The sequence below is a fragment of the Ischnura elegans genome, chromosome 7 (genome assembly GCF_921293095.1).
Source record: "Ischnura elegans chromosome 7, ioIscEleg1.1, whole genome shotgun sequence".
NCBI classification, from domain to species: domain Eukaryota; kingdom Metazoa; phylum Arthropoda; class Insecta; order Odonata; family Coenagrionidae; genus Ischnura; species Ischnura elegans.
The window spans coordinates 113,655,885-113,672,191 of NC_060252.1; the positions used below are offsets into that span (position 1 = coordinate 113,655,885).

At 40.6% G+C, this 16,307-nt stretch overlaps 1 protein-coding gene across 2 annotated transcripts in view; it reads right to left on the reverse strand.

Annotated features, from left to right (window-relative positions):
• Positions 1–16,307, reverse strand: part of LOC124161924 (polycystic kidney disease and receptor for egg jelly-related protein-like) — a 241,807-nt gene that overhangs the window by 73,555 nt on the left and 151,945 nt on the right. Inside the window, exons 24-26 of one of the 2 annotated variants that reach the window (XM_046538185.1) lie at positions 9,872–10,117; positions 1,237–1,346; positions 641–752 (exon numbers count right to left, since the gene is read on the reverse strand). In XM_046538185.1, coding sequence (XP_046394141.1) covers positions 641–752; positions 1,237–1,346; positions 9,872–10,117 — 468 coding nt within the window. Of the gene's footprint in view, positions 1–640; positions 753–1,236; positions 1,347–9,871; positions 10,121–16,307 lie in introns of both variants that reach the window. The other variant, XM_046538186.1, reaches the window with a different exon arrangement.

Consider the following 16,307-nt stretch of genomic DNA (forward strand, 5'->3'; position numbering starts at 1 on the left):
GGGATTTAATAAGTTTTGAAAAAAGGAAATTATGTTGCCCCACCCACTACATTTCTTAATTCTGCTGAGACATAAGTTACTCTGGAATGCCTCGAGTGGTGATGTCAAGTGTCGAGAACCCTTGTAAAGCAATCGAATGACATACACGATGAAGGGGATGCTCTTGATACTCATGATGCTTTTACTACTTTATAGATATTCGTGCTAAATGTCAAGTGGGAAACATTTCATAGTGTTTCTGGCATAGTTCGTAATTTACAATGTGTTTGTATCAATTTAATAAAACTATTAATCATTTTTAATGGAGGCTGAAATAGTTGTGGATTATTTCAAAACAATTTTAAAATATTGAATTCATAACTCCTTCAAGAGTTTGACATATTTGAAACTTAGGTTGAAATCATTTTGAAATAATGAAAAAAACATTTTAGAAGTTGAAACAGAGAAAGCTAATATGTTTTCAAAATAATTTTAATGTGATTTGGAAATGTTCTTACTATGTGTGTTAAAATATTTATTTCATAAGTTTTTGCTGCTTGGGTAGGAGAACAGCCCGATATCATAAATTAATTTCAGAAATTTTAGTTGGAAGAAATAAAAATATGTTTTTTTTTTTAAACAAAATTTACAAGCACTTTACCTGAAAAGCATTGCAACTGGAATGTTCATAATAGTTGTGATCATCACAGTTTGCACCGACACCAGCAACTCTGTCACTGAAATTGTAAACCCACCAACATCCAACTGAAAACCTATAATAAATACAACTCAGAATTAAGGAATTCCTATGGTGATCAGCTTCAATCAATTGGTTACAGGACTTAACATGCTATCAGTACATATCACTATAAAGAAACAACAATTTTACAGTTATAAAGTCAGAATCAGATTGAAATCACAAATCGAGGTTAAAGGTTAATCAAGCATTTGCAGAACTCCTTATGTTACATGTACATGTTATGTTACATAGCAAGGTACTAATAAAAATATAAAGGAATTCACAGTCAGTGACCTAGGTAACCTGCATGCAAAGGTTAAAAGTATAAATTTGTTAAGAGCCTATCTACACAAGGGAAGTTATAAGGTGTACAGTGAAAGCAATATTATAAAAATATTTCATACTGTTATGTCTTCAACTCAGTTTAGATTGATTCAGTATAATTCCAATACAAGTGCAAAATTTTCTATGCAGCAACAATTTTTAAAACTGGGAAAATAATAACTTCTACACTTTACCTGGCTTTTTGGCTACTCCATAGAACATAATGCTCGCCAGCATCGCAGTCATTAATAGATTAGTAGCTATTGACAGCCGCTGACAACTGGTGAATGTACTTTCAGCAGGCCTAAATGAGAGAGAAATTGGAAAGACTCATTAGTCACATCACTTCATTTCCTTTAATACATTGCTGTAAGTATCGCGAAGATGGGACGTGACCTCTTTCCTAGCTTCCCCCTTTTTCCACCTCTCACCACCCACCACCCACGCACCGCTGCATTGGCGGTTTGCTTCTCGTCTTATCACCCTTCCTGTCACGCACCCCACTCCACCTCGCCTTAGGCGTGAGATCCGTGCAGCGTCAGCAGAAGGCAGCCTCTTGGGTGGCCGCAAATTGGGATCTAGATATAGCACGCGGAGAGGCGTGCGATGAAAACGGCGTTGGCAGTTGCGTCCACGAAGAGCACGAGAGTGTGTGTTTGGTGACTGTAGAGCACGAACGTGCCTAATAAAACCTGCTTTGAGTAATGTAGAGTTTCCTTTTAACTAACCCTGCCTTTCCCTGATGCTAGCGATATACTGAACCCTTACATTGCCTCAATAAAACTATTGGAAATACAAAAATTAAGAAAAGGGAATTAGTTAAGCTCAAATTGATTCACTCCTGACACATGATTGAATCCTACAAATATTTTGAACTTCAGCTCTGACTTTCACATAAAAAAAGGTTATGAGAGTGATGTGTCACCAAAATTACTAGGCCCACGGTCAACCTCTCATTCCACATTAAAACTTTTAATAGTTACTTGTGTTTACATTATCATGTACATTTAAAACAAAAAGTGCATATTTTGAATTGATTAGTGCAGAATGTAACAGATGCGGGAATAGTATCCACAAATACTAGAATATGTACCTCGAACACTAGAAAGTATTCAATGTTCGAGATCTCGAATCATTATGCCACAAGTACAATCTGGAATACCTTCAATACTTTAATTTCGTGCCATACATTGTTGCACGCACAATGTTTGTAGTTGCTAGTCATTAAAATAGAGGACTCTGATTGTTTAGTGCAGGCAGTGCCATTTTAGCAAAGTTGACAAACTACATCAAATTTGCAGATAATAGTGGTGAATAGATAGATATCGTTCGACGTGGGGGACCGAAAATTATCGGGGGAAAACTCTGAATTTCCCCCTAGAAAAACCTAAAAAAAATTGAAAATGGTGGAAAATAAAAATTGACTTTTGGGGTACCTCATGTAATGCATTGAGCTACTGCTCCCGAACCCTCCCACTCGTCCGAAAGATCATCACGGATTCAAAGACTACATGGATGCAGGCTTCCCCTGACGTTAGTTTTGTTTTGCTATGCCAAACAACTTCTCCGAAATGACGAGTCAAAGTTGGAAAAAATCAAAATTTTCGTCAAAATAATAGTAAAAAAACGGTGGGTCTCGTCGATGACTTCAACAACCACATATGAGGGCCCCTGGCTAAACGCATGCCATCAATACACCAGCATTCAAAAATTTTCACCACTTCCCATTCTATGCTCATTCAGGATGAACCCACAAGATGGAACTCACTTTTTCAAATGATGAGGCATCTTCTGGAACAGAAGCAAGGAATAACATTAGCTGCCTCTGACCTGAGTTTCAATGTAGACATAACTCCACCACAGTGGGATGCTATCAAGCATTTGCCAACCAACCACTTTTACCACATTTACCAACCACTTGCATTCGCACATGACAAAAAGATTAAAAAAATGAAACACAGCAAAAAATGGATAACCTCAAAAGAACACAATCAGATATAGTGAAAAAGCAAATCAAATGGAAAACACATGAATTGAAAGTTAAAATTAAACAATTGAAAAACTTGAAACATAAAAATATTTGAATCATTAATTCTGATAAAAATAAAACTAGGAATTGATTCTCAATCTAGGGGTCTTCATCAATGGAGTTCTCATCTTGAGATTGGCACATGGGGTTAAAATTACCTTGGCGTCCGTAGCGCTAATCATTTCAGTCACACAGGGGGGGTCAGCGTCCCTCCCTACATTGGACTGACCTCTCTTAATTCTAATACAACACCAAAGAAATACACCAAGCATCGAAATTGCTCGGACACAACCGGTTCCACAACCACCACGATACACCACATCCTTGTATACACTTCTCTGAGTTTTAGTCTTAGCGATTAAACTCATCAAGTCAACCCTTCCTCTGAAATAGTTCATATTCACTTCAAATTCATTTTTTAATTTATCAAAATCAACCTCAGGGTCCTTCTACACGGATGAATCATTGTCATACATTGAAACATTGGGTGTTAGAAGGGCAGGAAACCTCCGTTCATTAGCAACTGGCCAAGATCAATTGCCATAAGTTTAAAATCATCACCTAGGATATCGCAATGCCTACTCTTAACCAATAGCCCACTTCCCTCTATCTCCATAGTTATCGCTCGCTCCCTAGAGGTCCCATACGAGTGTTACTTGTACTGCTCTAGGTAGGGAAAACAGCCAGCCTAGGCCCACTCTTATGAAATGAGGGATTTCTAGCTTTATTGCGTCTAGCTGACAGTGACTTACCCTGTTACCTGTATAAATAGATGATACTCGCACGAATGAACAGGCTTCCTGAATGAAACAATGCTGTGCACACCAACCCTGTACAATCTTATTTCATCCCCCTTCCATATTGTAAAATAGGTTCGCTCTGCATCGATCAATATGGTGTTGCCAATGTTCCACTGAGTATGGATACCAAAGATTTGTTGAAATACCGGATATGTATGAATTAAATATCTCTCAAATAGGCTATCTCTCCTTCCTAAGGTGATATCAATAATAATTTTCACCCAACCCTCCCTCCTTCCACGCCCACCTTCTCAAATGTTTGCGAATGTGCAATTTTGTATTCATATTGGTATGGTTAATTTCTTGGTTTAGTCTTGATAATGCTGCAGTGCAGCAAAACATGTCGACTGTTGTTTAATACATTTTTATGTGGAAAGTGAAAAGTGTTTCACTTCATATCTAATAATTTTGAGTTGTGCTCCCCCCGCAACTGCAGAGGTTTTCGCCATTTGGTAGTACACATTAACGTAAGTAAAAAAAAGTAAGTACAGATTAAAGTAAATACACAGTAAGGTAGTTTTAAATTAATTCTAATCCTTTCTAAAATTGTTAATAACATATTTGGTGGAATCAAAACACTGCTTAATCCACCATTAACACTATTTTCAAGAGCCTGACGCAGTCGTGAAATATCTACATATTTGTGCACTGACCAACGCATGACCAATTTGTTCCAAATTTCTCTCATCCACCAGGATGCGATTGACCAGCCAAATTTTTACCCCTTTGGAGAAGGTCTGAGTTTCATTCTGAAATTGTATTAGTTCACTCAGCAATGCCGAGATAATCCCTGTATTATTAGCAACCATTCCTGCTAGATTTAATAACAAACAGTTAGCTATCTCAGCTTCCATTTCGCTGCCCTCATTCTCCACGTTGTTAATACGCTCATTTAAAACTCTTAAGTCCTCTGAATCCATCATCCCAAATACTGTTTTCAATATTGTACCACCGGCATTAATCCAGCCACGCTTATCCCTTCTATCAATTAAATCTAAACATCTTACTCAGCACCATATCATACCCCACTCCGGGATTCCCTGCTTTCCCACGTGTAATACAACCACTTCAGGCTAGGCTATCTCTCCTTCCAAACTCCAAAAATATCTCCCAATTTCTTATATTTGCTCTTTAACTTCAACAAATCAAAATTTACCACCACAGACCAGGAATGGTCTGATAAAATAACATCGTACTGTCTCTCAAACAGTATTCCATTATCCAAATGGAAAACACTCGGTCCCGTCTCACTCACATTGATTAAGAACACTCATCGCCCCTCGGGCAAAACACTCAGCCAACACCATAATGGCCTCGTCACTCTCTTTTTAACTTGGCCGTGGCCTCAAATTATAAGGGCAAGGTGCAGGCATCGCACCGTCACTATTAATCTCGCCATTTCGCTCTTCAAATGCACCAGGACACACTTTGGGAGTGTTAGCACTGAGTGATGGGAGGGCTTCAGAGGGCAGGGTGGTTGAGGATGTCTCCGCTGCAGTGGCGGCACGTGCGTATACGCATGTTAGCAAGTGCACACCCAAAGATGAATGAATTATAAAAGAAAGCTATTCCTTTGCAACGAGAAGGATAAAAATCCTGTCTGCATATGCAAGAAACATGAAGCTCCGAACGCTACAGCTATCTCCTTGGCGAATTCACCGCTCTAAAAGTGTGCGATCCCGTGGCATCGCGCCGGGCGCATTTTCGGTCTATGCGATCGCTTGAGGGTGCTCTTCCTTATTTATATCAGCAACCCTCCGCCAACTACGCAACGGATATGGTGAACACTGGGGTAAGGGCTGCTCTGCTTGGAGTGGGCGTGTTCGTTCAGCTTTCCATTCGTCTCCACGCTTGTCCTCCAAATGGTTGGAAACTGACGACCAAGAAGTCTCGCTCCCTAAATCTGAAATGGCATCAACTTCCAAAGAAAGGAAAAGGGGGGGGGAAATCTCACAGTGCGTTTCTTCCTCGTTGTTGCATTTGGAGTGGAAGGGGGAGGTGGAAACGATTTCCGGAGATGTTGATGCTTCCTCAACTCCTTACCCACTCGCCATTGGTAATCTCAGATGCCCACGCCTTTTCTCACCCCTGATTACATCTGCGAATTCATGTTCCGTATTTCTCACACCCCAATATAGGTACTTTAACGCAGTCTTTATGCACCACAATAATCCTAAAACGTAGCTGTAAACGTAGATTAAAGTCATTGAGGACCTCAACGATTTTATAAAGTCCCAAAAATGGTTTGTGGAACTTGCGGATTCTGCTGGGTTTTAGACAGGGGTGGTTTAGGTAAACACATTGACCCGGTTGGTAGTTCACATCCCTACTCCTCTTATTGTATTGCCTCGCCTGCAACTCAAGGGCCCTCCTACTGTTCCCCAAACACTCTTTCCAAATTTGCTGGAGGCGATCACTTTGTTTGTCTACATAAGAATCTCTTGTACCGGTCTCTACGTTCTCTAAGCAATGGAAGGGCATCTTCATTTCGCGACCGAAAATCACCTTCCACGGTGTCACGGTGGTGAAGGTGAGGCCTTCTGTTACAGCTGGGATGAAAGGGTAAGGTACGTAATTTAGATACCCCTAAAAATTTACACAAATTCTGGAATAGACCCTACTCAAAGTTGGGTCCCTGATCCGACAGTGTATAACTCAGACTCAGGAACACTGAATTTCAAAATCCACAGCCTACGAAGAGCTTCGGCCACTACTTCTGCTGTCTGTGATGGAATAGCCACCATCTCTAAATACCGGAATGATCGAGAAAAAATGATCGAGGATGGTGAGTAGAGACCAGTTGCCATTCAAGGTGCGCGGTAGAGCCCAAACAATATCTATGCTGAAGAAGGAAAATGGGGAGGGGCATCATCTGATAGCACACTATTGTTTTGCTCCTGGGTAGGATCACTGTCCCATCAGTTAATTTAATTGGCACTTCAATGTCCACTCCAATGACCTTAGCACTTATTTCTACCATATCCTCGCATCCTTCATGCATGCTGCACTCGCCTCTCAATGAAATGTCGACGTCACCTAATTTCATCGTCTTTTTCCTCGCATCAATTAATCAACCATATTTTTCCAAGAAATCTAACCCTAAAAGTCCCTACAATTCTCCTACCGAATCTACCACAGTCATATCTAAACTATAAGAACCCTTTCCTAACACTAATTACACCGTTTCTATGGTTCCACACAGTCTCCCCCGAAATGCCCTTGATACAATATGGGGATACCCCTAAAAATTTACACAAATTCTGGAATAGACCCTACTCAAAGTTGGGTCCCTGATCCGACAGTGTATAACTCAGACTCAGGAACACTGAATTTCAAAATCCACCGCCTACGAAGTCATTCGCCCCGTTCGCATCACGTGCTACCAAGGGAACTTGGGCACCGGTACCCACCAATAATTTACATTCTTTTCCGCCGACGCTAACTGCCACCACTAAATCCTCTGCCTGCTGAGCAGCCTCTAACCGTGGAAGGAACATGGCTACAGGGGTTCGCCCCGTTCGCATCACGTGCTACCAAGGAAACTTGGGCACCGGTACCCACCAATAATTTACATTCTTTTCCGCCGACGCTAACTGCCATCACTAAATCCTCTGCCTGCTGAGCAGCCTCTAACCGTGGAAGGAACATGGCTACAGGGGTTCGACCTGGGTGGTGCCTCTGGACCCACTGCCATTTAAAGGCTCTTCTGAGGGTTTTCGCCAGCACTTATGAGCACTATGGCCGGAAGCGCCACAAGTGTAACACCACCAGCGGGGGCAACTTTGCACGAGATGGTTTGGTGAGTCGCACTCATAGCCCCGCCTCCGCTGGAGACCGGAAAACACGGCGGACCAGCGAGGGGGCTCGCGGACTGCGATCTTTGCAGATCCGAATAGCCGTATCAATGGCCACGTCAAACAGCCAAGCAGCACAGTCGACATAGCTCACCGGTAAGACCATACAGGAATGTATCAAGGGCCCTTTGGTCGGCTTCATGCTTGATTGCTGCAGCCATGTCAGCGTGGATCAGGAGCTCATACGAGTGAGAGTTGATCGATCTCACCCAGTCCCCTCAGGACTCTTAAGTCCTCTCCCTGCCCTAGTCTCACCAATCCTAACTGCTCGCGATAGAAACGAGCCATTAATTTTGGGCGGTATCCATCAAGGCGGCACTTCTTAACCCTTTCATCCCTTTCGCTCCTTCACAGAAAGTTGGTTTTGGCTGTACGAAGACTGAGCATTTCTTTTTTGCCCTGTACAAAGTTGTTTCTTGGCAAGGAATGGTGCAGGTAGTCGCTTCCTCCACTTAATGACCTTGTCTAGCGGGGTGCCGGACCCTTTCCTCAGCAACTCTATATATGGGCAAATATAATCCTCAACCCTTTTCCCAAAGGCAGCCCATCACGGCATACTTTTGCAGTCAGTTTACTGTTACTAGTGTAATTTTAATTTTTTTTTAATTTTTATATTGCAGCAAATGTCAGTTCATCAATGTAAACCTTTCATTTTGCAATGACTCTAGAACTTTTAAATGAAGTTCTACGGTTATTTTTATGGTTTTCAGCAAAAGGGCTTTATATCATAGACCAACAAATACTTTAAAGGGAATGAAATCTTTCAATGTACCTAGCATACTTCTAGGTTTTTACGATTTATAACATTAACATATTTTAGATCTATGATGCCCAAATCCACACTTATTGACACATTCGCATCTGCTCTCCACAAGCATTCTGAAAATATGAGAATGATACATTTTGAATTTTTTTTCATGAATATTTTCCCGAAAAATTCTCATAAAACTACTTGAATCTTAAAAATTTGTTTTTTGAAATGGCTAACTTAAATGTATATAGCAATTTCACTTAGATAATTATAAATTCATATTACGCACAAAATAAGAAAGAGAAGAGAATCATATTTTATTACATTACGAGGGCTCTTTTTCATAGGAGTTCAATAGGATATTTCACCAATTTTCACTGCAAATGTACACTTAGAATGTTGCTAACAGAATAACATATATCTTTACATGTAAATCATAACAATATCGCTCCTATAAATTTGCTGGTAAGGTATAAAAATAACTATACCATCTCCAAAATTTGTTCTAGGTGATGATGAACTCCGGTAATATAAACGCAAGAGTTCTGTTTAAAATTTGGAACCCATGAGCAGAACACCCAGAATGTAATTCTTGGCATTGGTTTTCAATAAATACAACATGTACGTTTTTCGTTATTCAAACTTATAAACAAATATGTGACCATAAGCACCTTCCTTGAGTGGGACATTACGTGCCGGAATGGGCCGAGGTAATCCGCACACGGACAATAAGAAAGGGTCGGACCTCTCATGCCTAGGGACCCTAATGGTGCTTGGGACCCACTTGGCATGCTTGACTGCAAAGCCATGAAAACATGGCCTTTAGCATTGAAAAATTCAAGCCGTGGAAACATGGCCATCTTCTTGGTAGGGTCTGTTGGAAGTTTAACAATTTGATTATTCTCTATGGAGCCATAGCACTTATCCAAGTAGTCGTTCTTATTTATTATCACCACTGAGTTTCCTTTATCTGCCTTTTCAACGGTAAGATTATTGTCTCTCCGACGTTTTCGGATTGAATTCACAGCCTTGAGGTCTGATAGATGGGATTTTTGATGTTGTTCGCATGTCTATTAACTAAGCTGGGCCAATACAGTGTTTGAGACTCATGAAGTGGTGTTATTACAGAAAGGTATTAAATATGTACCAAACATTCCTACAAGGACAAAAGGAGTGGGAAATTTGATTTTAGATTGTGAAGTGGCCCTCGACAAAAAAGACATTGACATTAAAACTATAATCTCACGGAGATTTTTTTAAAAATTTCTCTGAGGCTTTGGGATGGGGGGGAGGGGGGGGAATCTATCCTCTCAACCCATAGCTATGCCACTACTGCAAGCTATAGATCGGGTTATAAGACCTTAGCATATAATTTGTAAGTAAATATTTATTTACCTTGAGAAAATACTAATCCATATGTGGTTCTGTGAAAAACTACTCAATGTTATCTCTGTAAAAGTATCTCTCCACTTCCTCAACTCTGCACGAGTCGCAACAGCCACTTTACAGCAAGGAACAGTTCCAGTCGGGAAAGTTTCATAAACCATTCCATCCACAGATATCCAGCGATCCACAAGAAAGATCCAAACACCTTTCACATCCACGCCTCTCAATTCACGTACAATGACGCGTTTACAATACCTGCTAGTTCAAAGGAGAGAAAAATTTTAGTTTTTTTTCCTTTCATCCGTGAATGTAGAAAAAGCAGCACAGCCAAAATGTATGGATATTTTCAATAGTCCTCAAGTCATTTCCCTTTTCAAAATATATACAGTGCAACCTCGATATAACGACACCCCACGGTGCACTAATAAACACTCGCTATAGCGAATTGTCGCTTTACCGGAGGTGGAGCAAATAATAGCCAATATACCTGTTGCGAACAGATATACAGGAACAGGAGTGGTGCGGCGACAGATAAACATCGATCCGATAAACGTAAGCATAAATCCGGATGAAAGGCGATGTTTTTTGCATCACTAAATTTCCTTACTCAAACAACGACTAACTATTCAAACAATTTATAAGCGCCGCACTGAATAAAAATCATGGAAAGCATTGTTTCGTCAAATATTATGCTAATGCACAACCGACGAAGTCATTTTTCTATGCACTTAATTAGTTCATTTACGTGATCATTCTATTATTTTGGTATTTTCCACTGAAAATTCAAAAATTAACTGATAAAACAGTATCGCGGTTATTTAATGCCTCAAAGGTTTCCATTGGTGAATGTTTATTGTTTCTGTACGTTAAGCGGCAGTGAAGTGAAATAACGCATTACATTTGTTTCTACAGGCGAAAACGGTGGAAGGTTGTATAACGTTCCCGCATTGGAAGACTTTTTCTATCAGATAATGTAATATCTTCATCATCTACGGTAAAAAGTTTGCTAAGCTTGAAAAATGACGTGATTAAAATTGCCTTTGTTGAAAAAAAGTTTCTTTTTGAGTGTTACGCTCGCGACGTATTTGAAATGATACACCGAGTTTACCACGGCACTGCAAACGAGAGTTAGTTGTTCTGTGAGTTCTTCCAGCGGCCACCAGGGGATGCTCGGCTACCCACGTGACAAAAGAGAGCGCCAGAACGACTCCGACCAGTGACCCGAATAGTTCACCCTTGTAAATCCGCAACGGAGAATAAATACGTCCATCCGGACAATTCACGCTGAGTATCATTGCTTCGTACATCCTACATCATCGCTAAGGCGCACTACCTACCTTTAGAGGCATCATTGCAAGAAATAACTCATACTGCAAGGGTTTTGTCGGGGACTTGTATGTAAAAAAAGTTCCGTTTCGTCTATGTTATATGACGCGGGGAATACTTCTAAAGATACTTATGATCGGAGTCCTTTCTTCCACGACGTCAGGTTTACACCGCAGGCATCACCAGCAATTGTGAGGGGAGATAACGCTTTGGTGCTTCGCATTAGTATAATCAACCTTCCGCACTCTTAAAATTCTCGATTCGCAATCTATCCCTAAAATACTCCGCTTCAGGCTTGGGCGTAGCCCCTTTCTCAGAAGTTCCCGCAGATTTGAATGGGCAAAACCACCCGAACAAAGCTCCTTATAACTCTTCATCGTCTGCATTCCTTGGGCGCTTTTTTTTTTTTTTTAATTTTGCAGAGCGAATAGGAAGATAAATTAATTTCGACACTCTCATATTACTCCTATATTTTTATTTTCTCGCTTAGACGTGTTTGGTGTTTTTTTTTGGCCATAGTGACTGCCATCAAATGCTTTCTATTCACGCAACTCACGCACGTGCGGGTATGCTGCCGACTGCTTTCTGCCGCCCGAGGAACAAAAGAAGATTAAGCATTCGCGAATGCTAATGCCACAATATTTTCACCAAAATTAACTACTTATTTATCGAACGACAGTTTACCACATAAGTTTGAGACTAGGCACTCCATTAACTTCATTTCTAACAGATCGCTAGCAATTACGGAGGTTAAGGAGTCTTGATGAAAGTCTTCCGGCGGTGAAACCCTCGCTATGGCGAGAGCCAACACCAAAAGGGTCTGGTAAAAACGAATTTATTAACACGCTTATTATAGGGTCAATTGACGGTTCATCGGCAATCTATCGTTATAGCGGGAGTGTCGCTATAGCCCGTACTCGCTTTAACGAGGTTCCACTGTAATCATTAAATACCAAGTAATTTTGATGAATTATGGTGGAACAGAAGCCAAGTAGGCAGAGCATTCAGTTAATGATAGAAATGTCTCGAATTCCAATCTGGGTAAACCCTACAAACACCCAAAAACAAAAAAACTCTCCAAGTGCAAGATAGCAAGTGCAGAGAGAGGAACTGATCCCCTCACGTGTAATATTCACCTCCCAGTAGCAGTTTAGTACAGGGTGAACTCCTCCCTCATCTATTTAAAGCTTTCAGCCACAATTCATCAGTTGGTGTTGTTGAAAGAGTTCCAGTTCATTGACTCTTTGAGAGAGAACCGCTGAATAAGGGAAGGTGTTGCTCACGAGAGAGTGAACAAGAATGACCCATTTGAGGAGGATAGAAGACAGGGTTCCCACTCTAACTACATCATCAAAATTAACGGTTTTTTCCAGGTTTTCACGGTCCGTAGATAAGGCATTTCAGACAAAAATATCGATCATGTTACATTCAACGGCCTTATGTAGCAACTAAAAATGTAGCAAACGCAACAGATGCCATGAATATAAACGCAGCAATGAAAGTGCTATCTCTCATGACGTTACCTATCAATAGCAAAATTCAGGTCTGACTTAAGGTTATGAGTGGCAAAATCGAGGGAACAGGGTGGCAGGGAAGTGAAGAAGTGTCTGATTTTTTTCCTGGGTTAATGAAAACTTTACCGGATACCGGGCTTCCAATCACAGGCTTAACCTTTTTACTGTGGTGCACTCTACGCCAGGGGCGGATCCAGGATTTCTTTCTGGGAGGGGCACAAGCAAGGCCGTATCCAGGATTTTGTTCAGGGGGGGGGTCAAGGATATTTCGTCATACAAAACGAACGAAATGATAATGGGACCGTATTAAAAATCTAGCATATTTTAAAGGGTCTGGGGGGGGCACGTGCCCCCGTGCCCCCCCCCCCCCCTGGATCCGCCTATGCTCTACGCAAACCTGCTCGTAATATGTGGCAAAAGTGATACATAAGCACATGGCAGGCAGGAGGAAAAGGCTCGTTCACACCAGTGAAATGGTTAAGGTCAACATGTTGTTATGGCACACGGACCAATAACTGCACTTTGAATACATGTGTGCAGATAAATGGGTGGACGGTGTCTGCGTGTGGCTCAGCCTTGAAACATAATTGAAATCTTTTTTTTCTTTGGACCTGTCAATTGAAGTTATACAAACAAGTTTGAGAGATTTTTAAGGTCTTATGATGAAATTCATGGCTATTTCCAGGTTTTTCCATGGTAGACGAAATTCACGACTTATTCACAGTTGAGTGAGAGCCCTGGTGGTAGAGGCAGTGACCCTCTTGGCAGCAGCCAGTGATGCAATCATCCACTTATCTGGCAGTTTTCAAGTTTTCGTCTCATATAGCTCATAAAGGGCACCAGGCTATAAATAGTCTCAACATGACCAACTCAAAAGCGTTAATCAGGTACTATGTTCCATAGACAATTCTTATTTTGGAGGGACTTTTCAATCTTTGAAGGGCACTCATAAGAACCACAAGAGTGTAATGATGGACCTGTAAATACTTCCCTTGCCACCAATAGCAATGCATGTCTGGAAACAATGTACAATTTGATGAGACCAAGGCAAAAGCAAGACAGAGATGCTACCCTAGGCTAGTCAGGGAGGCTCACAGAGATACCTAAAGAGACAATAGGGTGGTTTCCTATTATTTTTTATTTCCCAAATCAAAAGATTATTCTAGACTCCTGGAGTATATATTTCACGCTTTTAGATTTTTAAATGACGATATCTATTTTTCGTGATTAAATGAAAAGTGAAAATTTTCAAACACACGAAAACATGACGGCTAAGTATGAATGCTGGGAAAGCCCATATGACGTCATTCTGGTTCTGTCACTGTGTGAGGCCACCTTGGTGCGAGGCGATGAACGCTGCTATGATGCAGGCAGTTAGCAGGTAGCAGAATACCCCAGCTAACAGGTAGTGCTTGGCTTCAATAAAGATTATTAATACCCTACCAACAGAAGGTAACTTTCTGACCATAGGCAATTTTAATAGATGATTATCAAGAGATGTTTCCCTGAGCTCTGTGCCTCATGCATGCATTGGTAATCTCAGACGATGTAAAACTCCTATCTACTCATATAGAAACTAGGTCCCTATGGCGCCACATGGAGTGGCATCGCATGGGCGCCAATCTGGCCTTTTTCAAATGAGGTTGAAATTGACCATTACCGTTCATCTAAACTGGGATTTCTAAAACCAAATAATTTGTACATCATGAATACATTAATGGTGGGTAATGAATCCCAATCAATGCCTTTCATTTTCTTTGATGACGGAAATTACCCTATTTCAACAAAGACAAAGTGTACCAACTGGATGATGCAGAGGAGAGTTTTGACCTATAAGACAACGGTTCCCAACATTGGTGGGAAGGGAACTTATGTGATGAGCACAAAAATGGTGAATTGGCATCCTTGTCTTCAACCAGAAGATGCAGGAAGCAGTGCTCATTAAACTGTTGTCACCGATAACAGCAACAAAATTAAAGGAGGAACTAAGGTAAGTGGAGTTTGGTGGAAGATTGTACTTATTACACTTAAAATTACAGTAGATTTCAGGTAATTGGTCCACCGCTTACTTGGGGCAGCCACTTAGGTAATTGGGGCAGCCGCTTAATTGGGGCAGATTTTGAAGAACAAAACCCAGTAGAAGAATATCCTAGATTTTTCTCCGCTTAACTGGGACAGCATGCCGCTTTATTGGGCTATGAGTCGGTGACATTGACTCTATACTTACATGAAAATAAAATTTATTCGTATCAGAATACTGCTTTTTTATATTCTCCTCCTTTAATTTAGTCTTATTTTTCACAAGTGTACCTATTCTTGCCTTGAGAAAGAAGTGGTGATTCCTGTGGTGAGGGTGTACGAGTTGGTATGGGCCAATTTCTAGGGATTACTGGCTGATGTCGAGCAGAGGAGTCTGGTTGAGGTGTATAATTTTGCTTACCAAGAGCTTTTTTTTTGCAACATCTTGAAAAAATTCAACAGGCTCACGTGGTCCATCCCCTCACCCCCTTTCCACTGCACAACCAATTAGCTATCACTTTTGGAAGGTTACAACGTTTCTTTGTTCCTTTCTTTCTTTTTCATCCCCATCTCAGTAGTTGACACATGCACAAAGTCATTTTTCTCTTCACTCGTAACTAGTCATTTCTGAACAAACAGTCTAAAACCAGTGTTAGTGGTGCACATATTTGGTGGGATTTATCTCCTGCTCTATGATCTAAGCGAACCTTGAATAAGTGATATTGTTTTAGTGCCAAAAGTTCAATACACTCCCTTTCTTGAGCAATATGCCACGTAAGGACCTTTTACTGGCTGAAAAATTGCTATACGTACTGGACAAAATTAAAGATTACCTTAAAAAAATGTAAAAAATCAGGAGTTTTTTTTTGCCATTTGAAATAACACTATGCTAAACATTGCAAAATACGTCTACGTCACATAAAAAAAGTGGACAATAAGAACAAATGAGTCAAATTTGACCCCTTCAGCCTCAAGCAGGTTGAGCAAAATTTCCTTCCTCGAGTATTAACTGGCACTACCATCCAAACCAATTTTAATGAAAACTGGCTAATCTAAAGGGTATCTCTCATTAGCAGTGCATCCTGGATGAATTTTCTTTGAGTCTTCAACTAACTGAATTGATTCAAGATACAAAAAGACTTTAACCCTTTCGTGCCAAATGCCACATGTGGCGAGGATTTTCCTCGCAAAAGAACAAAAGCCGCACCAGTGCGTTGTCTACTTTCTGATGCAAATGAACAAAAGTCACGTATGTGCGGTGCATGGTGGAGGAAAAGACCCAGCTCAGCGGGGCCTCAAGCCCTTCCTCGGCCACTCAAATCAACCCCTCCCCATCCTCTCCATGCGGTCACCCAATGCTATTTGCTGTGTTATTTTCAATTCCATAAAGTATTTGCTACTTATCATATAAATCTAAAGTTAGAAATGAATTCTTTTTTTTTTTCGCTAATCACATGGAAATTTCAAACAGAGTTCTAGCATTAATATTAACGGAGTTCTGCTCAGTTTCAAATTAGTCGATATGGAATAGAAATATACATATGTAATAACTAATCCGTCATTATGAATGCTAGTACTTTGTTTAA